The sequence below is a fragment of the Tupaia chinensis genome, unplaced genomic scaffold (assembly GCF_000334495.1).
Source record: "Tupaia chinensis unplaced genomic scaffold, TupChi_1.0 Scaffold000140_1, whole genome shotgun sequence".
NCBI classification, from domain to species: Eukaryota; Metazoa; Chordata; class Mammalia; order Scandentia; family Tupaiidae; genus Tupaia; species Tupaia belangeri.
Genome location: NW_006159610.1, coordinates 5,250,642 through 5,276,823, shown reverse-complemented (window position 1 = coordinate 5,276,823; position 26,182 = coordinate 5,250,642). Strand labels below are relative to the sequence as shown.

Sequence of the window (26,182 nt, the reverse complement as noted above, 5' to 3'; positions counted from 1 at the left end):
TTCCTTCTCGTGCTCTCCAAGTTTCTTCCATGCATTCCCTCACTCTGCCTTGCCCTCTGTCCCACTCAGAGAGTTCTAGTGACACAAGGAAGTTGGGCAGCAGAGTGTAACTGGGTATCTTTCTCTTCATTAATAAACCCTCCTTCCCCATGGTAACATCCTCTGTTTTGAGTATCTGGGGGAGACCTGCATTTGTCTGTAACACTGGCCATTCATTAACCTTTTGCTTTTCAGTTTTTCAGATAATATTAATAAATTAATAAATAAATGCAGTTAGTCCCTGGGATTCCTATCAGTTTTGAAGTTCTGTTATGATAAAATTCAGGGCATGACCTTTTAATCATATGCAAATCTGTCCCAGAGGGATCTAAGACATCAAATAGATGAGATTTGCCATAGAATATGACAAGGCCATCTGTGATCCTAAGCACTGAGCCAGAAGCCAGGTCTGTACTGCCTTGGTAAACTAGGTCAGCGTCTCACCTGCTGTCAGCAAAACCCAAGTAAATGCTTACCCTTTAGCCAGAGGTCTTAAGTACCTACACTATGCTAAGCACCTGGTGTTATGATCAGACTTAACACTCATAATGCATTAACAATTGCTTCTATTCCCATTCTGTAGCTGAGAAGACTGAGAAATGATGGGAAATTTGTCTATGATACATGGTATACATTGATAAAGTTGGGATTAAAATCCAGAGCTAGCTGCTTTGTAGGTAACGTTTTGAGCACTGAACTCTAATATAACCTCTGGCCATTTTCTTACATGTGTATGTGTTTATATATATATAATATATATATATATATATTATATGTGTGTATATACATATACATATATATACACACACAAATATATATACATATATATGATTTATTTATTTTGATAAAATCATACTATGCCAAACTTTACAGAAAATCTGGGCATAATAATAACTTAGAATTCAATTTGGGGTGTTTCAAATGTGTGAGTTTTTGGTGTTTTGGTTTGTGGTTTAAGTACTGTTTTAAGAAAAAATTCAGAATAAGTGACAAATCCCAGTTAAAAATAGGCCAGCCATGGTGGTGCAGTAGTAATGTCATGTTCTATGATGCTGAACCCATATAGGAAGATCCCAGGTTCAAATCTGGAAGCTTCCTTGTGCAAACTGGCTGGGGGGAAGAGTGCAGTGTGAAGGCTCTGTTGGAGGTGCTTCTTTGTTTCTCTCATGAAATAAATAAATTAATAAATTTAAAAAGCAAATAACCAGCAACAAAATTGAATTCTAATACAGCTAAGAATTTGGAGTCTTTTTGCATTGTTAGTGGTGGTGATCCGTCTGTAAAATAGGTTTATTGGGAAGGAATGTGCCTGTATCCCCAGGGGAGGAGCATTTCTGTGTTCTTCTCCTGGTAAAGGTCAACACAGAGCTCAGCGTTCAGTACACTTATATAAAGGCATAATACATTTCAAACTCCTCCAACATTTAAAATTATATCTTGTTGCTTTTAAAATTTATTTTTAAAGATGAATTATTCATGTCTGTGTAGGTGTAGAAAGAGTTTACAACTCAGCACTTTTTTTGTGTAGTAAAAGGTCACATCAAAAAAGTAAAGCAAATATTTATTGCAAGTTTTTTTGGCTAGGGTGGGTAGGGCACGGAGGGTTATTATAGAAGTCAGATTTGGAGTAAGGAGAAGAGTTTACAGAAATGTTGGGCACATGCAGTTACATGTCCCAGGTATTCTGAGCAGGGAAAAGGAGGGAGGAAAAGTTATGTTGTTTTTTCTAAATAAAAGTAAATTTAAAAATTAAGAGTAATCTGACATTAGAAATAACATTAGTCCAATGAAAACAGCAATTAAAATATCTTTTAGATATTTAAAAATATACAAAGACTTTCAAAAGAAGTAAAAATTAGGGTTTGGGCTAGCTTCATGGCCTACTGGTTAAGATAATCAGTCCTACATAGTCCACTGTGGGCTTTGAATCCTGGCCCCAGTGTCTTGAAAAACATATAAGGTATGTGTGCATGTGCCCAAAATACCAACAGGGTGAAAAAATGGAGGAAAGGGTGCTTTCTCCTCCTCCCTCTGTCTCTCTGTCTCTCTCTGTCAAGCATATGTATCCTCTGACAATTAAAAATAAATTAGGATATGAATATCCAGAAGAGATATATTAAGTAGGCAGAGATTTCTAAGCCAGCTGGGAATTTTGAAAAGTGAAAAGTTGGATTTCTCTAATTTTTTTTTTGGAGAGTTTTTTGCTACAGGGCGTGTGCGCTCGCCAGAGAGACAGAGAGAGACAGACAGAAAGCGAGAAATCACCCCCCAGGGGGGATGGCCACGCCACAATCCCTTCTCCTCCGTTCTCCTCTCGGGAGCTTGGGCACGCACGCACACGTGCCCGACGTGGGTTTTAAGCCACCGGGTCTGGGACGAGAACCATGGTTGACTACGTGGGAATCCAGCAACATAGCCATTACGCTAACTGCTGGTCCCTCTAATTTTTTGATTATGTCTTTTTATAAACACTAATTGTAAAATTGAAACAATAAATTAGTTCTCTTAGCACATCTTTTTAGTAGGTATCTGTGTAAATTTGCAAAGGCTGTGATAAAATAGCATAGGCCAAGTGGTGTCAACAGCAGAAATTTATTTTCTCACCATTCTGGAGGCTGGAGATCCAAGATAAAGCTATCGGTGGGATTTACTTATTCTGGAGCTTCTTTACTGGGCTTGTAGATGACCATTTTCTTGTGTCTTTACATGATTTTTCCCTCTGCACATGTGTGTGCCAAAGTCCTTTTTTCATAAAGGTCATGTTGGGTCCACTCTAGCAACTTCCTCTTACCTTTACCTCATTAAAGACCCTGACTGCAGATGTAGTCCCATTCTGAGGGCTTAGGGGTAGGAGGCCGCAATACCAATTTCATGGGAACACAACTCAGCATCTCACCACATTACACTGGATAAATTTGATTAAATTTGAGTTATTTTTTTTCCATATATGTCAGCAATTATTTGTGTGTTAAATTAACTTCAAATATATTACTTATTTTAATAGCCTAATTATTTTAATTTTTTTAAATTAAAGAGTATAGAAGGGATGGAAGAATATTATTCTTTTCTTTTGAGCAGATTTTCATGATTAATTATATGGTTACTGTAAGAGTACTCTGGACCCAGATTTATTTTCTGTAAAACAACACCACTGGAGACCAGCAGTTGGCGTAATGGCTATGTTGCTGGACTCCCATGTAGTCGACTATGATTTGAGTCCTGGACCTGGTGGCTTAAACCCATGCCAGAGGTGTGTGCATGTGTTCCCAAAATCCTGAGAGGAGAATAAAAGAGAAGGGATTGCAGTGTGGCCATCCACCCTTGGGGGTGATTTCTGGCTTTCTGTCTCTCTCTGTCTTTCTGGCAAGCACATGTCCTCTATAGTAAAAACCTCCCCCCCCCAAAAAAAAAATCACTGAACAGTATGCACTTTAAATTTGTGATCAAACTGAATCTCTAAAGTACTATTATAATAATAATAAAAGCTATCAAAGATGTACATACAGACCCAAGTGGAGAAGGAAAAGAGTAATTTTACTAGTGTTTATGAGTAAAATATTTATTTACAAATAAACTCTCCATTCAGAAAAATAAAAACAATATCTTTAGACTGGACATTATAATTGCAGTAATATTACTGGGTTTTCTGCATTCAGGAAGAAAAAAGAGACATTTCATTTTTTAGTCCAATTCTACAGTAATAACCAGTATTATCTTCTGACTTAGAGGAACATATCAATAACAAAGAAATCTGAATGTTTGTTTTGAGCATTCCAAGAGGGTGTTTATTTTGTATTACTTTGCTGAGGTGGTAATGAACTGTGAGGTACCTTTCATTTAGAAGAGTTTCAATATAATTATATCAATTCAATCGAGTTTTCCTGGTTTGTCATAACACCCTGCAACACTTATATGAAATGAAAGGAGAGTGTGCTTTAAAGGGCATAAAAAGGAAAATATTTGTTGATGCCAGTTTTAATTAATCCCTAGAACTCAACATCACACGTTGTCTTAGGAAATGAAATTCTAAAAATGAATTCAGCAAGTTCTAGTTCTAGCTAAGGTATAAATGAAAGTGCCATTGGAAGAATTACAAATGGAGCAAAAGGCCAACGATTTTTAACTTTGTATCACAGATGGGTAGTTTTATTTATCTTAAAGAAGTAATCACTTAGACCTTACTACTCTCAGGAGTCAAGAGCTCCTTGAGGTCAGGATGCCCAGCCATAGCTATCTTTATGTTCCCACAGCCTTATCAGAAAGACAGACATTTTCTACTTCACCTTTCCATGTCTTTCTATCAAACAAACATCTTACACTCATTTGCTATTTATAGTATCAAAAAATCTTTTGTTTGGATTGTAATCATAAACTGTTGTATTATCCTATTCTTCTTGTATTTGGAACTGATAAACAAATTCTCTTTCTTTACTGGCAAGGAGTATGAAGAGTGTTATAGTTTATGTAGTTTAAGAAGTGTCATCTTGGGGCCAGCAGGTGGCAGAGCAGTTACGTCACTAGACTTCCACATGGCTGACAGAGGTTTGAGTCCTGGACCTGGTGGCTTGAAACTCACACCATAAAAACGTGTTAGGTCCTAAAAACACATGAACGAATGCTGTTAATGGGATTCTGGGTTTTCCTTGATTTAAGGCTCAAAACCTTCTCTACGATTTATTTCAGATTCCCAGGGCATTATTCTCTACTCCCAACGAAAGACAACAGAATTATTTGGATTCTGTCTGAACCCAGCATGTGTCAAAAAGTCATTTGAGATCTCTCTTCAGAAGCCTTGATTCAATTTGGTTTTATTGTTCAACGTAAGGAGATCTTCTTGGATGTGTTTTTTGGATAGGTTATTTTCAGAGGCAACTCTAAAATATCCCAGGGTAAATTTCAGCAGTTTTTAGGGAGTTGCTAAAGGAAGTTAACGAGTACAATTACATTTAAATAAGGCTGATGTCAGGACATGGTGGTAGATGTTCCTGGTTCACTCTTACTTAATTGAAAAACAGATAAGAACCTAAAATGTCTTATTTTTTTGGTAGGGATATTTACCATTGTTTGCGCTTTTCTCTGTTTTTAATTTCTGTGAATCACACTGGGGTTAAAATGCACGATAGTGAAAGCGTAATCCAACATGGAGTTACCTCCTAATCGAGAGATCGGACAATGAACGGAAATAGACAGTCATGTCAGAGTTTTGCCTGGAGTTCACAAATAGAAACACCATCAGGAGGAGCTCAGAGATGCCGCAACGCCAAAGTTTGCTAAAGCCTTGCGGCTGTATGTAGACCCAGGGGAATTCTCCACGCTTGCATTTCATTGACTCATCTGTTCAAACATATTTATTGAAAACAGCATGGCCAGACTCTGTACTAGATGCTGGATGGCACTGCAAAGAAGAGAAAGAAATGGTTTTTCATGCTGTGAATTCACACTGGAAATTAATAGTCAGTCAAAACCCATTTATAAAATAAGAGCCATTTCAAACGAACTTAATTAAAGGTTAGTTAGAAACATACCTCATTACATCTAGATTATGATCAGGTAGAATCTCAAATTTGTACTGCTTGAAAGAATTTAAGACAATTTATTATTATTAAATCAGGCATACAGGGAGAAAGGTAGAGTCGTGATGCTTTTCTGCCTCACAAAGGAAAATCAACTCTCTACATGAATAACAAATGCCTGGTTAAATTGAAAAAAAAAATCAGTACATCTGCTTAGTGAATGTTATAAGAAGAAAGACTTACACTGAGACATCTAAGAAATGTGAAGTTCAGGATATTTTAAAGGTAGAAAAAATAGAGTAGCTAGATAAATGTAAGGGTCTTCTCTGTAACATGAATTAGGATTGATATTCTTTGTATCTGTAAGTAAAATATTTTGCAAATATCCACCATCCCCATTACATGTTTATCTGGCAGACTGTAGATGGCCCCATTATTCTGAATCTTGTCTCCTCACCCATGTTGACATAGTCTCACCCTGCTAACATTTTCTGTCTACTGACTGTTAGAACTGCGACTCTGGCCTCCGCTCTGATGTTATTATCCAGGCTAAAATAAAAAAAATATATATATAAAGCATGTGGAAATAGAATAAGCATTAGGGTGCTAGTAGAAGCAGTAGCAATGTTATTTTGGACCATGTACTGTTTACCTGAAGTCTGCTCTCTGCTTTAAACGTACCTTTCCAACTGCTCCCTGTGTGCTGCTGTCACTCCCAGCCTCACATCAGAATATGGTTTAGAGGAGGTAACTTTAGAGTTCTCAAGGTCAAACACAAATTAATTGGCAGAGTTCACGCTGGAGTTAAGATTTTTCTGCCTACCCATTCTGCTTTACCCACTATCTTACATTTCTCAGTGTTATCCCTTCCAGATAATTCATGTGTTGGATGGCCAGACGGAATTATGTGGCTCCGGTGGTCTGAGAGTGACTGAGCCACAGCACTTGGGTCATTTGCTTTTTCTGCAGAGATGAGGCCTTGGTGAGAGATGGAATGAGAGGCGACTTTATGTAGTCTCAGAGAAACAGTATAACCAGTATTACTAAAGAAATTATCAAAAGGATTAAGAGATTTGAGATCATAAGGGAGGAATTTGACCCTAATGTTTAAAATTCTACAGAGGAACTGTTTTTTTTTTTTTTTTTTTTTTTTTTTAAAGAGGGATTGGCAGGATCAGTGAGAGAAGAGAGAGTAGCATGAATTAAGTTTCAGCTGAATAGCACTGAGTGTTCAGGGAGTCCTCTTGAAGGGATGACAGTTCACTCCCCTTCCAACATATCCATGAACAATCGTGCATAACATGGACAGAGACGCTGTTGTCTGGAGGTTTTTGGAAACTCATGTAAGTAATACAATGAGAAGTGCTCTTATTCTAGTTCTTGAAAAAGTCACCCTTGGTGATACCTGGTAGTTAGGTCCAGAGTGTGTAAACTCCCACTCTGTGTAAGGAACTCAGAGACAATGTTGCAGAGGAAATTAGTGAGAAGGAGACAGATTGTGATCACTACCTTTCTTTGAAAGGAGGTTGATGGGGCCAGCAGATGGTGTCATGGTTACCTCACTGGACTCCCACATGGCTGACTGCAATTCAAGTCCCAGATTAACAGCTTGAAATTCACACCAGGCACATGTGAATGCATGCCCAAGATCCAGGAGGAGGTTGTAGGAGAAGGGATTGTGATGTGTCCATTCCCCCAGGGGGTGATTTCTCACTTTCCCTCTCACTGTCTCTCTGTCTCCAACAAGTGCACATACCCTAAGGCAAAAACTTCTTTAAAAAAAAAATAGGGAGTTGATGCTGAGTCTCTTTCAGAAACCTTGAGAGTTTCCATAGAAGTTAGGTTTAGAATCCCTAATGTAGAGCTTATATTAATATGGTAGTAGCTTGCCATAGGTCTTGGCAAAAGGGCTCATTTATTAAATTTAGCCTAGTTGTTAGTCTCTTCAATGCTCTATTAACTTCATTGGCAAAATTTAATTTTAGGAAACTAATAGCAGTGCTGTTCTCCAGACTCTAAGGAACAATTTTGTCATCCTTGATCTCTGTCAGCCTTTAATGGGACACTATTTTGACATAAAGAGACAAAATGAATTTCTTGGCTTTAATTTATTACTTGTGTACCTTTTCTCTCCCACATGATAGCTGTCTGTTTTCAGGTTACTAGTAAGCCTTGTAAAATATCAGGTGGAAGAAGATCCAGGAGTGTGAAATGTCCTGACACCAGTCATGCTAGTCACTTTCTCTCTAGAGGATGACCAGCATCGTGTCAAAAATCTCTATAGAGGTTCCACTATATGATCTAAACTTATTCTGATGTCCAGCAGCAGCAGATGCTGTTGTTTCTCAGGCAGAACCTTCTCTAGGAGAGCAATTTTCAGAATAATTATTATAGCGATAATAGCTAATATTAACGGAGTACTTACAGTGTGCCAGGCATTTTTTTAAGCACATCACATATATTGACTCATTTAATTCTCATTATATCCCCATGAGGTCATCTCTACTCTATGTATGAAGAAACTAAAGCATGGGGTTTCCTGATTGACCAGCAATTGGGAAGAACTTTATTTCAAGTCAAGTAATCTGAGTTGGAGCCTGAGTTTCACCCCTTCGCTGTTTTGCCTCCCATATCTACTGCTTACATGCAGGCTGAGAATGATACAAAAGGAGTTTCCATTATGGACCAACCCTATGGCCTAATGCCCTAACAGTTGCTAATGAGCTTCAACTGGGACAGTGTTTGATAGGAACTAAAACACCAGATATTACGCTCAGAATTCTGAGTTTAAGCAAGCCGCTAGTAGTAGGAAAGTGCAGTATGTTGTAGGTTGTTGGGAGAAGATGGGAGCTGAGAGTAAATGAGTAAATATGTAGGAAAGTGGAGGGGAGAGAGTGTTCAGTGGTGGTTAATGAGAGTCTCCATTTCTTCTCTTTTGCTTAGTTTGTCATTCTGGAGATTAAGTGAAATAACATTTGAATTCATTTGGGATCTGAAAAATTATACCCAAATAATACTTCTTGTTGTATATCCAGGAACTGAAAGTCAGGAATCCCCCAGAAGTCATAAAGGTTTTGGGGACCTATGATTGAGTGGGATAAAATCAGAGAGTGTAGATAGGAATCTGGGAGCTAGAAGAGTGTGGGCAGGGAGCAGATACTGGTGGATTTTGAGAGAGATGGTTCACACAGTTAGCCCAAAGTCAGGGGAGTTCCATAAGGAAGAGTGCAGTGACTGGTCCATAGTCATTCTCTGATTCCTTTTCCCAACTGGTAACTTCTGCAGAAATGAGGACTTAGTCTTAAGTTATTAGTCTTGGGTCTACGGTAATGACATCTTTGCCCACTAAAGAAGTTTGGAGTCTACTACTATTAGATCTACTATTAGCTCAAAAAAATACTTAGGTACAGTTCATTCAACCCCTTCCGTCCCCTTCTCCCTTTACAGAGTATGATGGGCATCCACGTTCTATAGTTCTAGGTTCCCTCTCATCTGCTATATTTGCAAGAAAATGTTTGCTAATTACACTCTGCAGATCACTTGGGAGAACATGGAAATAAAAAGATCAGACCCCCTTAATTTTGGGATAAGCATTTAGTATGAACATTATGTAGTCACTCTATTAATTGCTTAAGTTGTTTCCTCTCTGTATGTATCTGAAATGTAACACTTTTTGATCTAAGATTTATTTTTGTTCATGCCTCTATATTATCATTTATGTACATATAGAAAACATTTTTTTAAAGATATTTCTGCTATAGGGCTCTGTGCTCACCAGAGACACAGAGACAGAGATATAGAAAGTAAGGAATAATTCCCCAGTGGGGATGGCCATGTTGCAATTTCCCCTCCTCTATTCTCCTCTTAGGAGTTTGAACACACACTCACATATGCCCAGCATGAGTTTTAAGCCACTGGATCCAGGATTTCTTTCTTTCTTTCTTTTTTTTTGGAGAGGTTTTCGCTACAAGGCGCGTGTGTTCGCCAGACAGAGAGAGACATAGAGACAGAAAGCAAGAAATCACCCCCCCAGAGGGGATGGTCACGCCGCAATCCCTTCTCCTCCATTCTCCTCTCGGGATCTTGGGTATGCACGCACACGCGCCCGGCATGAGTTTTAAGCCACCAGGTCCGGGACGTGAGCCACGGTCAACTACGTGGGAGTCCAGCAACATAGCCATTACGCTAACTGCTGGTTCCCTGGATCCAGGATTTGAATTGCAATTGGTCATGTGGGAGTTCAGCTACGTAACCATTACACCATCTGCTTGTCCCCATATGAATATACTTTTAAAGTACCTCTGTTATTTCTCTACAAATGATGCAACTGAATGTAGAATAATCCCAGATCTCAGCACATAGAGATAACTACCTAGAACAGCTTGTTGAACATTTCTCCAGACACGTCTCCGCATATACAAATTCATAAGTTCTGCAACTTATATGAAGGAGCTTACATTATGCATATTTTTCCATGCCTTTTAAAGAATTTAACAATATGTGATAGCCAATGTATTTCCCTCTAGATAAATATAGGTTGATCTCTACATTCATTTGTAATAACTGCCCAGTGTTCTTTTGTTTGAATATACCACAGTTCACTTAAGCATCCTCCTTTCAATGGTTTATTGATAGTCTGAGCACCACATAAAGCTTATCTGACTGCCAATTCAGACTTCATGGCTTTGCTGTAAAATGCATAGGATCCTCATCGTTTACTCAATGACCAAAGAGTCTGAACTTCTGAGAGAAGCACAATGTGATAGAGCATGAAACTCAAGAGTGGAGAGTCCAAGGTTCTGCTCCCAGCTCTGCCACTTAGTAGCTATGTGACCTTAAAATCACTTCACCTTCCTGAACCTGTTTTCCTATCTATAAATGATGTTATGGGTATGCATGATATTTAAAGTTTGTCCTAATTTGCAAGTATTATGCTGTCAAACTGTATCTCCTATCACAACTTTAAGACTAATGTCAGCTGTGCTCATCAACGCCCCTTAAATGTCCAGCACAATGCCACTATGAAGTAGACACTGAACAAATACATTCGGAATGAGTGGAGCAATATAGCTATTGAATTTGTTTGTTCAACTTTCCCTAAAGAATACTCATGTTTGTGGTTTTGTAATTGAGTGATTTCAATTGGATTGAAACAGACCCTGTTCCCTGTCTGCCATCTCTCTCCAGTATTTGTGCATTTACATCTACACTTTAAAAATCATCACAGTTTAAATCTCTCTCTCATCTGTACATGTGAGAGAGGGAGGGAGGGAGGGAGGGAGAGAGAGAGAGAGAGAGAGAGAGAGAGAGAGAGAGAGAGAGAGAGAAAAAAAACCATGTGTGGGTGTGCACATATGTATCTATAGTTGGATATGTATGTGTTTATTTTTTTGGGATAAGTAGAATAAGAATTTGCCTAAAGAAAGTTACTATACTTTGCCCTAACATGAAATTTTAGAAAAGAGAATAAGATTTTTTTTTTCCTTCCTCATCCAGAGTTGCAATGAAATTACATAGGTATTTGTCCATGTCTCTGTGTGTTGCATTTGAAGTATGGGGAGAAAGAGGTACCCTGATTATTACATTTACAGTATTCCTTCCTTCCTTCTCTCAATTTTCTTCTTTTCCTTTCTTTACAGAAATGAAGAGTAGTACTAGTCTTACTACTTTATTGAACGGTGACTTTCATCACCATTTAATATAAAAACTGAGATGCAATCCTGTATTTGAAAAAATTTTCTCAATGGGAGAAAATCTAAGTATAAAGTAGTATTTAAGGACAAATAGGGATTGTTATATTAGTATGTTAAAGAGATGTATTGATTCATAGTGGTGATGATGAAAATTAAATCAGTTCACTCAACCAGTGTCCAAAGTTAAGCTACTTTGAAAACATTATTTAAGATGAAAATCGGAGGCGGCTAGTTAACGTTATCCCAAGGGTGAACAGGGTGCTTCACAAAGTTTGGCCCCACCCCCTTTTGTTTAATATGTGTCCTGGACAAGTTCGAATTGAATTCTTTTGAAATGGGTTACACATTTTATTTTCTACCTTAAGAGAGTAAACTGTATATATATGTAATTTTTTCCCTTAGTTTGACAGCATTTATTGTAACAGGTCTTTGAGAAGCATTCCCACACTTTTGAAGTCCGTAGAGATATTTTAATCTCAGTCCTGGGCTTTCTGGATTGTTAGTCTGCTTTTTTACATTTTTCTATCTCTTCTGGGGTCAGACTGCCATTGACCGTGTATAACTGTTATGGACACATTTGCCTGTAGCTCGCTACAAATTTCTCCCCACTTTTCGCTATTTTGGATTAGTTGTATTTCATTTATTATATAACTAAACACATGGAATTATTAAAAATTTTAATAAATTAATAGCAAATATGAAAGCAAATGATCCCTAAATACCTTTCTGCTTATTCCCATGGTCTTGCCTAAATTCTTGAAACTTTAGGTCACTGGAGAAGTATTCTCCAGAATAACTGCTGTATTTGGGTAAAGAACTGGTTCAGATCTAAGCTTTTCCTTTTAAGCACAAAGAGATGATATTTTCCCTTATTTCTTCAGATGCATAATTCTCAGTTCTACTCTCTCACTGGTATCTGACCATTTGGTTCTTATTTTGCAGTCCCCAGTCTGTCCCAGATCGCCTGAGGATCCGAGTGAACAAAATCAGTTTACAAGACTATGAAGGATTCCACTATGACAAAGAGAAACTCCGGGAAGCCTGTAAGTTGGCAGTGCCTCGTTAATTTCATGTTGATCTTCAGTTTCTTGATTCTCCCGTATCTGATGGGTAGATTCACTACTCCTTACGGCTGAAAACCATGTTTGGAGCAGCAAGGGAAACACAGTCTCATGCGAACTCCAAGTGATTACATTTGGCCTGAAGAAGGTGGAAACAATAGATGAAAGCAGCAGCAGAACAAAATGATTCCCCTGTGGATGTCACACCAGGATCTCTTGGCTTATTCACCATTTTAGTCTCAGATTTGCCTAAAATGAGAAAAATAAAAAGGTGGTGATACCACATGGTATTGTAACATTTAGGCACTCTTGAGACAACACAAGTCTCGTCCTGGGGCCTGCACTGTCATTGTTCTTCATGTAGGTGTGGCAGAGTTATTCGTGAAGATACATGCAGCTCTTCCAGCTATTATGCTATGTTTGATGTCAGAGAAAGCCCCACAGGAGATGATTGTTGCGACGATAAAATGGTTTATTGATGATGAGGTGCCATTGCTTTTGAAATCTTAAAACCGAGTCAGTATATAAGTTACTTTTCAAAGTTTGTATTTTCTGTATGCATCTTTGAAGGCATGGATAGTTGTTACTTCACCTTCTTGATCAGTATTTATTGGACACTTTATTCTAGTCACTATTTAAGATTTATGTCTGTTTCATGATATGTGAGGCAACTGGGCAAAGTCGGTCAGAAGAAGTCAAGGCCATGGGTATATGAGGGCTCTGGGCTCCCTGATCATTTTGGGCACCAGCAGTGAACAGTCAAGTACAAAAAAGTCAGAGAAGATAAGGAAGACCAGTTTATAAGAGAATAGGCAAAGGTGTCCGCAGAAAGAAAGGAGTTGTATCGAAAAAGCAAAGATTTATGAGCTTATCTTCAACATATTCTCTAAGCGGGGACCAGCCTAGAAGTGTGAAAGGCAAATAGTTAAAACTGGTTCAGTTGATGTAGAGGAAGCATTCTGGGAGAGTGACTTATGAGCTCTTAATTCTGAGCCTACAATCTGGAGAGAGGTTCAGTGGGTAGAAATCCTGAAATCTAAGGACAGGCTGAGGAGTGGTCTCAGGGGCTTTTAGAATCTGTAGTGGGTAGTGAGCAAGGATCCCTTTTCCCAATAGCGCAATACCTGAATCTATTAGAGAATTCTGTGTGAATTTCCTGTGTTTTCAATTCTCTCAGCTCTATTTCAAACCCTTCTCAACCCTCTTCCATTTATCCCCATCTCACCTGGGAGCATTTCCCCTAAAGTAATAGTATGAAAGGAGTTCATTTTTGATAGCTCTTGTCTTAGTTCTTGCTGATAAATTTTAGACTTACAACATTCAGTCTTCTTCACTGGGTATGATTTATCAGTCCTGAAGATAATGGTTATGATTTACAAGAGGGGAAAATCTATTGTATTTAACTTAAAAGAAAGAACATAAGGAGAAAGTGGCCTAATTTATTTATTTATTTATTTATTTATTTGGAGAGGTTTTTGCTCTAGGGCACGTGTGCTTGCCAGAAAGACAGAGAGAGACAGAGAGATAGAAAGCGAGAAATCACCCCCCAGGGAGGATGGTCACGCTGCAATCTCTTCTCCTCCATTCTCCTCTCTGGATCTTGGGCACGCACGCACGCACCCCCAGCGTGAGTTTAAGCCACTGGGTCCGGGACTTGAACATTGGTTGACTACATGGGAGTTCACTGACATAGCCATTATGCTAACTGCTGGTCCTGAAAGTGGCCTTATTAAAAACCATTTTGAAGCGAATCTGTAACAAAGACAGTGGAAAATTATTCCCATAAATTGAATCAGATACAAGGTAAGTATCTCTTACCTACAATGCTTGCGACCAGAAATGTTTAGGATTTGGGATATTTTGAAATTTTTCAGATTTTGAAATATTCACAAGTACATAATGAGGTATCTCAGGGACAGAACCCAATTCTAAACATACAATTCATTTTTATCTCATATATCTTAAACGATATCCTGAAGATAATTTCATGCAACATTTTTATATTGTAGCATTTTGACTGTGACCCATCACATGAGGCCAGGTATGGTTTCATGTGGACACTCAAAAAGTTTGAGACTTTGGAGCATTTTGGATTTAGAATGTTCAGGTTAGGGATGATCAGTCTGTGTATAAATGGCTCCTCAATGAAGCATGTAGTCATATTTTCTAAGTAAGGGATAATCATTTTTTTGATATCTGTTTTATACCTAATCCCAAAATAGATTCAGCAACATGTGGCATTCATTTTTATAGCTAGAATATGTTAGATGCTGGCCAACATTTAACTCTATTTGATGCAACTGGTTAAATTTTACTTTTGGCACTAACTCTCTCTGTACTTTTGAATTGCCATGATAATTTGCATGAGTCTAGGGTCTAAAACTCCACAGCAAAAACCATTTTTGGAGCTAACTGAAAACAGATGTATTCTATAAAGAGGGAGGGGCTAACATTTGTTGTGTAGCAAATGTAGTTCTCTGTGTTACTTTCGCATATATTACCTCAGTATAATGAGTATTATCTGGATAAATACGACATATCTAGGATATCAGTGTATTGGCTGAGATTAGTAATATTAAGATTTTATACTTATTAAGTATTTAGGCATTTGGCCCAGTGGAATTTTCTTGTTTACTAATTTAGTAGAAATGTCAGACATGTTTGTGTTTGAATTTCAGTTGCAACCTTGACAAAGTAATCTAATTTCTCTAGTGACCAAATCTCTCATCTTTAAAATGAGAATATAATTGCAACCTCGTAGAGTGTTGAGTGTTAAACATAATCTGTAAATAAAAGCCTTAGTGTAAAGTCTGGCATATTAGCATGCTCTCCAAAAATGGTAACTCTGATTATTTTGGTTGCTGTCATTGAAAAGTCCCGATCCTGTCCCACGGCTCATTAGCCTACAGGCCCATCCAAACAGACCCTGAGTAGGGGCCAACCTCCTCCCTGCAGAGCTTTTTTGTTCTGAGGCAACTCTTTGCACATTGCACATACTTCCACCCTCCAACTCACTTTCTCGCTTTCAAAAATAGAATAAAAAATGCTAATAAACATTACAGAAGGATTATGGGAAGAAAATGTGTTTGATCATTTTGTTTGTTTTATTGTGTCTAGTAATATTGAAGTCTATGGTGAAGACACGATGCTTAAACTTAGGGTGCATGTAAACACACTCTGCCTATACTTGATGATTTATCTCCAAATTCCTTCCTTAAGTTCTAATATGTTAAGTACATCATCCAGTATTCATCCCTAAATTTTTTAAAATAAACTTTTTATTTTGAAGTAATTTTAGATCTATAAAAATGTTGCAAAGATACTAGAAGTAGATACTATATATCCTCCACCCAGTTTTCTCTTTTCTATTACCGTGGCACATTGGTCAAAGAAACTGATGTACCATTACAATTAACTCTTTTTTTTTTTTTGGAGAGGTGTTTTTGCTATAGGGCGCGTGCGCTTGCCAGAAAGACAGAGAGAGACATAGAGATAGAAAGTGAGAAATCATCCCCCAGGGGGGATGGCCACGCCGCAATCCCTTCTTCTCCATTCTCCTCTAGGGATCTTGGGAACGCATGCACACGCACCCAGTTTGTTTTAAGCCACCAGGTCCGGGACTTGATCTGCGGTTGGCTACATGGGAGTCCAGCGGCATAGCCATTCATTACACTAACTGCTGGTCCCACAATGAACTCTTTTTTTAAAAAAAAATTTTCATTTACATTTAACCGCATATACTTTTACAGTGTACAACATTGTTTTTTCTAGCATGAATTAACCTAACTCATGGACTGTCTGACTCTTCTGAGTCTCCTGTGGTCTGTGACAGTTTCTTTGCTTTTTTCTTTTCCTTTTGATATTCTTTCATTCTTTGTTTGTTTCTTTCTTTTTTTGAGAATTTTTTGCCATAGGGTGCATGCGCTTGCCAGACAGACAGAGAGACAGAGAGAAAGAGAGCTAGAAATCACCCCTTAGGGGGGATGGCCACGCTGCAATCCCTTCTCCTCCATTCTCCTCTCGGGATCTTGGGCGCACGCACACACACGCCCGGCATGAGTTTAAGCCACCGGGTCCAGGACGCGGAACCGCGGTTGACTACATGGGAGTCCAGCGACATAGCCATTATGCTAACTGCTGGTTCCTGTTTCTTTCTTTTTTGACCTTGATCGTCTTGAGGAATACTGTCAGGTGTCTTGTAGAATACCTTCCAGTCTATCGTTTTGCTCATAATTAATCTGAAACGATAGGTTCTTAGAAAGAATACTGCAGAGGTGGAGTTCCCTTCTTTACCCATCATATCAGAACTTATTATCTCCATGATTTCTATGGTGCTAACCTGATCACTTGATTAAGGTAGTATTTGCCAGGTTTCTTCACTGTGAAATTACAATTTTGTTTTTTTCCTTACTCTATTGTTTAGAAGTGAGTCACCGTGTTCAAAAGGGTGGAGGTGAATAACAGGAGTTTTTGTTTCCAGTTTCCATATTTGACCTTAATTGAATGAACTGAATATACTAAAATGGTAGAGCCATTCCACCAATCCTACATTCAGTCTTCTAACAAGGACATGTTTACATCAATTATGTGCCAGATACCAGCTAGATGTTGGGCATTGAAAAATGAGCCAGATCACCCAACATTACAATGTAATTTATTCAAACACATTTACTGAGTTCTCACTGTGAACAACCAGTAGCCAGAAAACAAAACAAAACAAAACAAAAAATAACAGAATTAGTCCTGATTTGCTGGAGCATTTTTATGCGATAAGGATTATGATAGGGCTATGAAAACACGGGGTGCCTATTTTCTAACAAACATCACTTCAGGAAAGAAAGGAAGAGATAAAACAGACAGGCAAGAAAGAGAAAAGCCAATGTAACCACTAATTAGCTCTGTGACCTTGGGCAATGCATTTATCTTCTTCAGGCTTCAGTTTCCTTATCTACTAAATGCAGTAGTTAAACAAGGTATTTCCTAAGAACATATTATATTCTAATAAATGTTTAGCACTAGAGAAACCTATTATAGGATTTCAATCTTTTCCTATAACATGTTTCTTTAATAGTTTTAAAAGCGCCAACATCACTCATACGAAGTATAAGCATTAGAAAATGGCATAAGGGTATTTGGCTTCACAAGTTTGCCAAAAAATGCTGATTATTTTCTATCGATTGCATCATCTAAAATTGAATCTTTCCCCCTCATTTAACAAGTTGACAACAGGGCTGTTCAGTAGAGATTAGGCCTCCATTTGATGGAGGGCATTCCAATTTGAAATCTGTCTGAGGAGGTAAATGATGTCAGTTTGTCCTCTGAAGGGCATTGTCTATCCTTTTGCAATTGTGTTTATGTTTATTCCTACTTTTAAACATGGATATTTTCCCACAAAATATCTGAACTAAAAAGATAGACAGACTTGCTTAGTTTCTATTCCTGTCTATTCCTGTCTTTTGTCTGTATCTTAGACTTACCACTTTATTTAATATAATGAAAATAATAGTTACATTCATAAACCACTATTTTTCCTGGAGCCGGTGCTCTGCCGACCAGCGAGAAACAGCTGCTGGTGAGGTGAGCTGAGACAGAAGACTGCTCCAGGCTTCTTCCTGCCTCTTAACTCATTCCAGGTTAGCTCAGGCACACCTACCTGGTCAAGAGACTGGGAAAGAAAGAAACACTTAAAGGTGGCTATGTACACACTCTCTGACTGGAAGACAAGACCCTCTACCATGAACACATCTGAGAAGTAGAGTTTTTCTTCTCCCCCACCCCCAACAATATAGAGTCAACAACAGAAAAGCAGGAAGCAGTCTGTAATCCTTCAGATGACCAGAAACCAGCGCAGAGACACAAAAGTATGGGGAGACAAACAAACAAAAATACCTCTTCTTCAATGGAACAGAACAACTCTTCTTCAACCATGGACAGCACAGAAGAATTTGCAGAACTGTCAGAAATAGAGTTCAGAATATTCATGGTGACAGAGATGAGGAAGTCTTTCCAGAATTTGAAGGAGGACATAGACACCATTTAAAAAGACAGTGATACAGGAAATCAAGACCTCCTTTCAAAGTATTAATAGTAGACTGGACCACACAGAAGATAGGATCTCTGAGCTGGAAGACAAAACCTTAGATAAAAACACCAGAAATAATGAAAAAATAATTTTTAAAAAAATGGAGACAACATACAAGAAATACTAGATATTATGAAATGCCCAAATATTCTACTTATAGGTATTCCAGAAGGTGAAGAATTGGACAAGGGCATAGAAGATCTATTCCATGAAATACTTGCAGAAAACTTCCCAAACCTAGAGAAACAATCAAACACCCAAACCTAAGAAATACAAAGGACTCCAAATAAAATCAACCCAAGAAGATCATCTTCATGGCACATCATAGCAGAATGACCAAAATCACAAATAAAGGCAAGATAGTAAAAATGGCAAGAGAGAAACATCAAGTTACCTATGAAAGTTATCCCATCAGGCTAACATTGGACCTCTCAGCGGAAACAATGCAAATGAGGAAAGAATGAGAAGATATATGCAAAATGTTAAAAGGAAAACAGCTTCAGCCAAGATTACTATACATAGCAAGATTATCTTTTAACTGAGAAGAGAAGATGAAAATATTCTCAGATAAACAAAACTGAAAGAATTTACCAACACCAGACCAGCTCTTTAAGAATTTCTGAAGGGAATGTTGTGTCAGAAAAACTAAAGACAGACAGAAACAAAAGAACAATAAACAACCAAAAAAAATGGCTAATATAATGGTAGGGACAAGTCTGGAAATATCAACAATAGCATTGAATGTTAATGGATTAAATTCTCCAGTCAAGAGACACAGACTGGCTAACTGGATTATAGAACAAATCCTCATGGATAAGGAACCCCCAAAAAAGGAAAAGCATGAGTGAAAGATAGAAAGAGGGAGCAGAACATACAAAAAGGGAAAAAGAGAAACAGAAAGGAAAAAAAGGAAGCCTAGAAAGAGGAGACAGACACTGGCCAGTGATCCCAGGGCCTTTCAGGGACAGTGCTAGTTTTAGGAGTGACTCAACCCTATGAAGATCTGTGCTTTTAAAATGCATTTATCATGTTTCAAAAAAAGATGAAAGCTTCTACAAAACACTTTAAGAAGAGTTAACTTCCATTCTACTTAAATTATTTCTAAAGATCTAAAAGGAAGGAATCCTCCCAAATTCATTTTATGACGTCTCCATCATCCTCATTCCCAAAACAGATAAAGACGTGACAAAAAAGGAAAACTACAGACCAATATCTCTGATGAATATAGATGCAAAAATTCTTAACAAGGTACTTTCAAATCATATCCAACAACATATCAAACAGATTATTCATCACGACCAGATAGGCTTTATTCCAGGGATGCAAGGATGGTTCAACATGCACAAAAACATAAACATAATACACCATGATAACAGAAGGAAAGATAAAACTCATATGACATAAAGCATTGAAAATTGTTATGGACACTGGGGACAAAGCAGAAGGTGAATGGAAGGGAAAAGTGTAGGAAAAAAAATTATGGGGGGGAAAAGAGAGGTAAGACATTTTTGGGACACAGATATGGTTTATTACCTATTGATGAAGTGTACAGTATTCTCAATTGGACTGGTCTGAGGTGTATATCATGCTGGGTAAATTCTCTTTATAATCTAAATTATGTATTATAAGTAATAATAAATAATAATGAAAAGATAATAAAAATGATTATTTTAACTGATGCAGAGAAAACATTTGACAAACTACAACATCCCTTCGTGATTAAGACTCAGCAAAATTGGCATAGAAGGTTCATTTCTCTGCATAATAAAAGCCATATATGAAAAACCCTATAGCTAACATTATACTGAATGGCTTTCAGCTAACATTTTTCTGAAAAGCTTTCAGCTTTTCCACTAAAACCTGGTACAAGACAAGGCTTCTCACTTTTTCCACTCCTTTTCATTATACTATTGTAAGTCCTAGCTAATGCAATCAGAAAAGGCATTCAAATAGGGATTTTTGCTATGGAAAGAAGAGGGAAATTATCTCTACTTGCAGATGACATGATTGTATACATAGAAGACCCAAAGGTATTCACAAAAACTTCTCCAAGTAATAAATAAATACAGTAAAGGGGCAAAATACAAAATCAACTCAAAGAAATCTGTAGCATCTCTATATACAAGCAACAAGAGACAGAGGTAGAACTGAAGAAAGTAATCCTGTTTACCATAGCCACAAAAAGTATAAGACACCTAGGAACAAATCAAACCAAGGAAGTCAAAGACCTCTACAAAGAAAACTATGAAAATCTTTAAAAGAAATTGAAAATCACACAAAAAAGAGCATCCCATGTTCCTGGATTGGAAGAATTAATATAGTCAAATGGCATTCTACCCAAATTAATGTACATATTTAATACAGTCCCTATCAAGTTACTGGAAACATTCTTCACAGATATAGAAAAAGACAATCATAGAATTTGTCTGGATTCATAAAAAACCTCGTATTGCCAAAGTAATCCTGTGCAAGAAGAGTGGAGTGGGTGACATCTCACTTGCTGACCCCAAAATATACTATAAAGCTGTGATAATCAAACAGCATGGTATTGGCACAAAGCCAGACTTATGTACCAATGGAAGAGAATAGAGATTCCGGAAATAAACCCTAAAATATATAGCCAAATACACAGCCCTTTGATCTGACAAAGGTACCAGTCAATCTAGTGGGAAAAAGGAAAACCTCTTTAGCAAATGATGCTGGATAAACTGGGTATCCACTGGCAGAAAGATGAATCTGAACCCTTATCTCTCATCATTAACAAAAATCAACTCAAAATGGGTAAAATATCTAAACATTAAGAGCTCAAACTATAAAACTACTGGTGGAAAACACTGAGGAAACTCTGCGAGACTTTGGGACAGGCAAAGGCTTCTTTAAAAAAAAATAAATAAAGAGCACAAGCAATAATCCCCCAAATAGGAAAGTGAAATTACATCAGATTAAGAAGTTTCTGCACAGCAAAAACACAGTAATTAGTATGAATTGACAACCGTCAGAATATTTTTGTAAACTATGCCTCAGAAAAGGGACTGATAACCAGAATACATAGGTAACTCAAGTGGCTTAGTCCCTAAAAAATGATTAACCCAATTAAACGATGGGAAAATGAGCTGAATTATTTAATTTGTTAAGTAAGACATATGAATAGCCAAAAGGCATATGAAAAAATGCTCAACATCTATCATCATAAGGGAGATGCAGATCAAAACCACAAGGAGATACCACCTAACTCCAATCAGAATGGCAAAGATTTAAAAAACAAAAAAATGATAAGTGCTGGTGGGGATGTGGTGAAAGGGGAACTCTCCTACATTGTTGGTGGGAATATAAATTAGTCCAGCCACTATGGAGAAAAATATGGAGGTTCCTCAAAGACCTTCACATAGAACTAGTGTATGATCCAGCAACTCCACTCCTGGGTATCTACCCAAAGGATAGAAGAATGCCTGGTAGGGAAATGCTTGCACATCAATTTTTATTGCAGCATTCACTATTGCGAAGACACGGAACCAACCCAAATGTCCACAAACAGAATGGATTGAAAAGTGTGGTATATATACTCTGGAATATTACTCAGCCATAAAAAAAAACAAGACGCTGGCATTTTATAGAAAGTGGATAAATATAAAAGATTTACTGCTAAATGAAGCAAGTCTACAAAGGAAAGACCTTTGTTTTTCATGAAAGAGAGGCATTGTATGTCTCCACTTAACATATACTGACTGTACACACTCTATGGTGAAAACTGAAAGATTAGAGGACATAGAAGTATTGAAAATGGTTATGGATTCTGGAGATAATGTGGTAAGAGGGCAAGGAAAGAAGGCAAGACATTTATGGGATGCAGATTATTATCTGTTGACGATAACATGCATTCTTGTTGGGTAAATTCAACTTACAAGCTAAGTGATGTGTAGTGATTAAGTGTATAAAATAAAGTTAAGAAAAAATAGTTAATATACTGTACAATTACTGTGAGTTTTTCTGTACATATCATGTAATTTACTTTCCCTAACATCATGCGTTATTACCATTTTACACATAGAACAACTGAGTCACAGAAAACATAAGCAAACTAAGGGGTTGGCATTCTGAGTCCTTATCTAGTCACTGTGCTCTGTTTCCACCAGATAGTACTCTCTGTTTTCTTATATTAAATATGTTTAATAGCTTAAATAATAACATGAGTATATCTCAATCTTTATAAATCTTAGCCTAAGTATATTTCATTCTCTTACAATATCATATCAAATGCTTTCTTAAAATGTTTAAACTGACCTTAATTTACTGTACTCCAGTCTGTTGAACACATTTCTCTTTGGAATCTCTTCAACCTCAAATTGCCCATTCATAAATTCAAACACCGTTTATTGACTGCTTCTCATATTTGTAGTACTAGTTCATGTGATAGGGTTACTGGTCCTCACAGAGTTTAGATTCCAGTGGAAGAGACTGACAACTGACTAGGTAATAGAGTATAGCAGTAAGGGCTCTGGAGAAAGGTAAAGCCAGAGTATGGCCAAGGACTCTGTTTTAGATAAGGCAACTGGGGAGAGACTCTCTGAAGAGGTGACATTTAAGAAGAGACTGAGAGCCAGAGTCCACACACGTATGAATTTCTGGGGGAAGTGATCCCCGCCAAACAGGGGGAGAAGCCTTAAACGCTAAGACCCAGTATGCTCTGTTAATAACAGCAATGAAGTTCATTTGGCTGAAACCTGGTTAGGTGGAGGGTGAGGGTTAGAAAATGATTTTGAAGTTGTAAGAAAGTATCAGTGCATGGCAGGTCCTGAGCCTCAGAGAGGGCTTTGGATTAGATTCAGGACATGATAAGATGGTGTTAGAATTATTGAAGGGGTATAACATGGCCAAATTTATTGTGAATGAATGTGGCTATTGAGTGAAGAACTGCCTGTTGGATTGCAAGGATGGAACTAAGGCAACAGAAGCAAGAATAATGTGTTGTAGGTAAGAGGTGACAGGAGTGAGAAAGTATGAGTAGTAGAGTTGGAGAGAAACAGTTGAATTCCAGATACTTTTTGGAGAAAATGTTGGTAAGATGAACTAAGAGTATAAAATGATTCGAAATTGACTGAGATTTTTACTTTGGCTAACTTGTAAATAGAGATATGATAAATGGAGGAAGTCCAGTGAAGGAGACCAAAGAAAAATATGCAGCAAGCTAGGAGGACAGCAGGAGAGCTTTCTTGTTGGAAGCAAAAAGAAGAGAAATATCTCATAAAAATAGAGTCTAACTGTTCCAGAGAGGTTGAAAAAGATGCACACTAACAGTAATTGGATTTGAGTAGAGGGTGGTTATTATTATAGTAACCTTGTGAGGTTGTGGAGTGAAAAAGATCAAGTGACTAGAGTGGGTTCATGTGAAAATGAGAGCAAAGGAAGCAACTCAGCAGTTTGCTCTTCAAAGGTATTTAACTATGGTGGGGGCAGAAATGAGATGGTGGCTGGAAAAAAACCGTAGAATCAAATGAGGATATTTTATTTTCTAATTGTAACGTAGTGCACAACTGTTTATACTGATGGGACCAATCCACTAGAAAGGTACAACTTGATTCCACGGAAAGAAGGTCAAGTGCAGGAGCGGTGCCTTTGAGTAGGTAATGAGATGGGATCTGGCTTGCAGAGAAGAGGTGTGTGTGTATGGGGCTGGCGGGTGGTGTGGGGTGGTTGTCAAGTCCTCCAGGATACAGAGAAAGAAGACAGAAGAGTAGGTGCACAAGTCAACTGGTGGATTTGATCCTAGGGAGAAGCAAAAGTTCTATTCTGTTTGCCTTTGTTTTCTCAGTGAAATAAGAAGCAAGCCTAGTAGCTGAAAGTAAGAAATGGAGGAAATCAGGGCTCAGGAAAGGAGGAGCAATATGGAATAGTCAGTTTGAAGAGTGAGACAATGAAGGTCCTGGGCACAATTGCTGACCTGCTCTTTAGCAGTGGACCATTGAGGGGTAAGCAGGTAGAACAGTGATTGAGGCACTGGACTCCTACATGGTTGACTAGGGTTCAAGTCCTGGACCCGGTGGCTTGGAAATCTTGCTGGGCATATGTGTGTGTGCATGCCCAAAATCTTTTTTTTTTATATATTTTTTTTTTATTATTATCATAATCTTCTTTATATTACATTGGATTACATATAACTTTACATTGACTTCCATTGCTTTTTCAAAAGGGAATGCCATGCATGTCAGTCAATACAGAGGCATCGAACTCCCCGCTTTATCATTCAAAGTCTTTTCCATGCATTTCCCAATAATTATTATTATTATAATTTTTTAAAACAGTCAATCACTATTTCTCATTTTGCTTGTTAAAAGACTTCACCCATCATGAAATACTTCCCAGACCAGTCCAGTTGAGAATACTATACACGTCATCTTCAACAGATAATAAACCATATCTGTTTCTCACTAACATCCCCTCTATTGTTCACTTGCTATCTTTCTCTATCCTCTTCTCTTTTTTTTTTTATAGTTTATTTTTTATTATAATTTATTTTTTTCCCATCGCAACACACAAATGAATTTTCCATCCAATATATACTGTGCGTTGGCTCAATCAAGCACGTCAACATATATGTTCTCAGCAAATAATTTCCCAATTCTTGTGTCCTGCATACCTTGCCTTTTGTTTTACCATCCTAGATTCCCCATCCCCCTCCCTCTGTTATGACCCATCCTCCTCCCACATTGTCCCTGTCATCCCCGATTGCCCTCCGTGCCTCACCCCTCCCCAAATGATCTGTCAGTGATCTTAATTAGTCTAAGTCTCTCCAATAGTTATCACAGCTGACACATGCCTCTACATGAACTCAAGTCTGACTTTAGGCCTAAACCCCATTGGGTAAAAAGAGCATACTATAAAGTAGAACCCAACTGGGCCCACACCGCTCACTGCAGCCATCAAATATCCATTTTTTTTTAAATGGTACGAATAGTTTTACCGTTTTTTTTATTTGTTTTTTGTTTTCGTTTTTTTTTTCCTAACATTCATTCCCTGAGCATCATCACAGCGTACTAAATGTAATCTCCCATCTAGAATAAACTGCACAGTGACCCAATCAAGCATGTTATCATCAATAATATTCCACTTCTACTTTCTTGCTTATGCACATATATGTTTTTTTTCCTCTTCCTCTTTTTTTTTATTTTTTTTTATTTTTCCTATGTTTGTCCCTCTGCCCTGTCTCACTCTCCCATTACAATATCCCTGCTATATACAGTTGTCTTCCAGAAGAGTTACTGAAAAAGTGATACATACAAGTAAAGGGAGAGAGGCCACAAGTTCCAACCATCAGCTCATAAAGTTTTTGGTAATAGGGAGCATAAACTCCACTCAGGGTTGGATAAGGAAGGGTCTCCGGCAGATCCACAAGTGTAGGTGAGTCTCCAAGGAATGCAGTTTCAGGAAAGCAGTTCTGGTACACAGGGATAATTATCAGCTGATGCGGCACAGCAGTCATCTTGTAGTTACCAGGAATGGTGTTGTGGGGGTCTGCAGTGTGAGTTGTCCTTGGGTATCTGGCTTCCTTAAAAATGGCAGAGTAGTTCTTGTTTTCCCCTGAGGTAATGCAGGGCTGGTAACTATCATCTTCTTAAGTTGCAAGTTCTTCAACCTTGTTTTCGGCCTCCGGGCCATCCCGGGCCAGAGAGGCAGGGAGGGGCAGGGAGGCCCCCCGGCGGCGTGGTGCAACCCCGGAGTGGGGGGGCGCCGGCCAGGCCGTTCCGGCGCGCGGCTGCGCTGGGGGGGGCGTGAGTCCCCCCGGCCGCGTCAAATAAA

At 38.1% G+C, this 26,182-nt stretch overlaps 1 protein-coding gene across 1 annotated transcript in view; it reads left to right on the top strand.

Annotated features, from left to right (window-relative positions):
* The window catches only part of DGKI (diacylglycerol kinase iota), a 316,603-nt gene that overhangs the window by 166,678 nt on the left and 123,743 nt on the right, over positions 1-26,182 (top strand). The window contains exon 20 of the mRNA XM_027770499.1: positions 12,188-12,288. Within this exon, the coding sequence (XP_027626300.1) occupies positions 12,188-12,288 (101 nt within the window). The remainder of the gene's footprint in view (positions 1-12,187; positions 12,289-26,182) is intronic.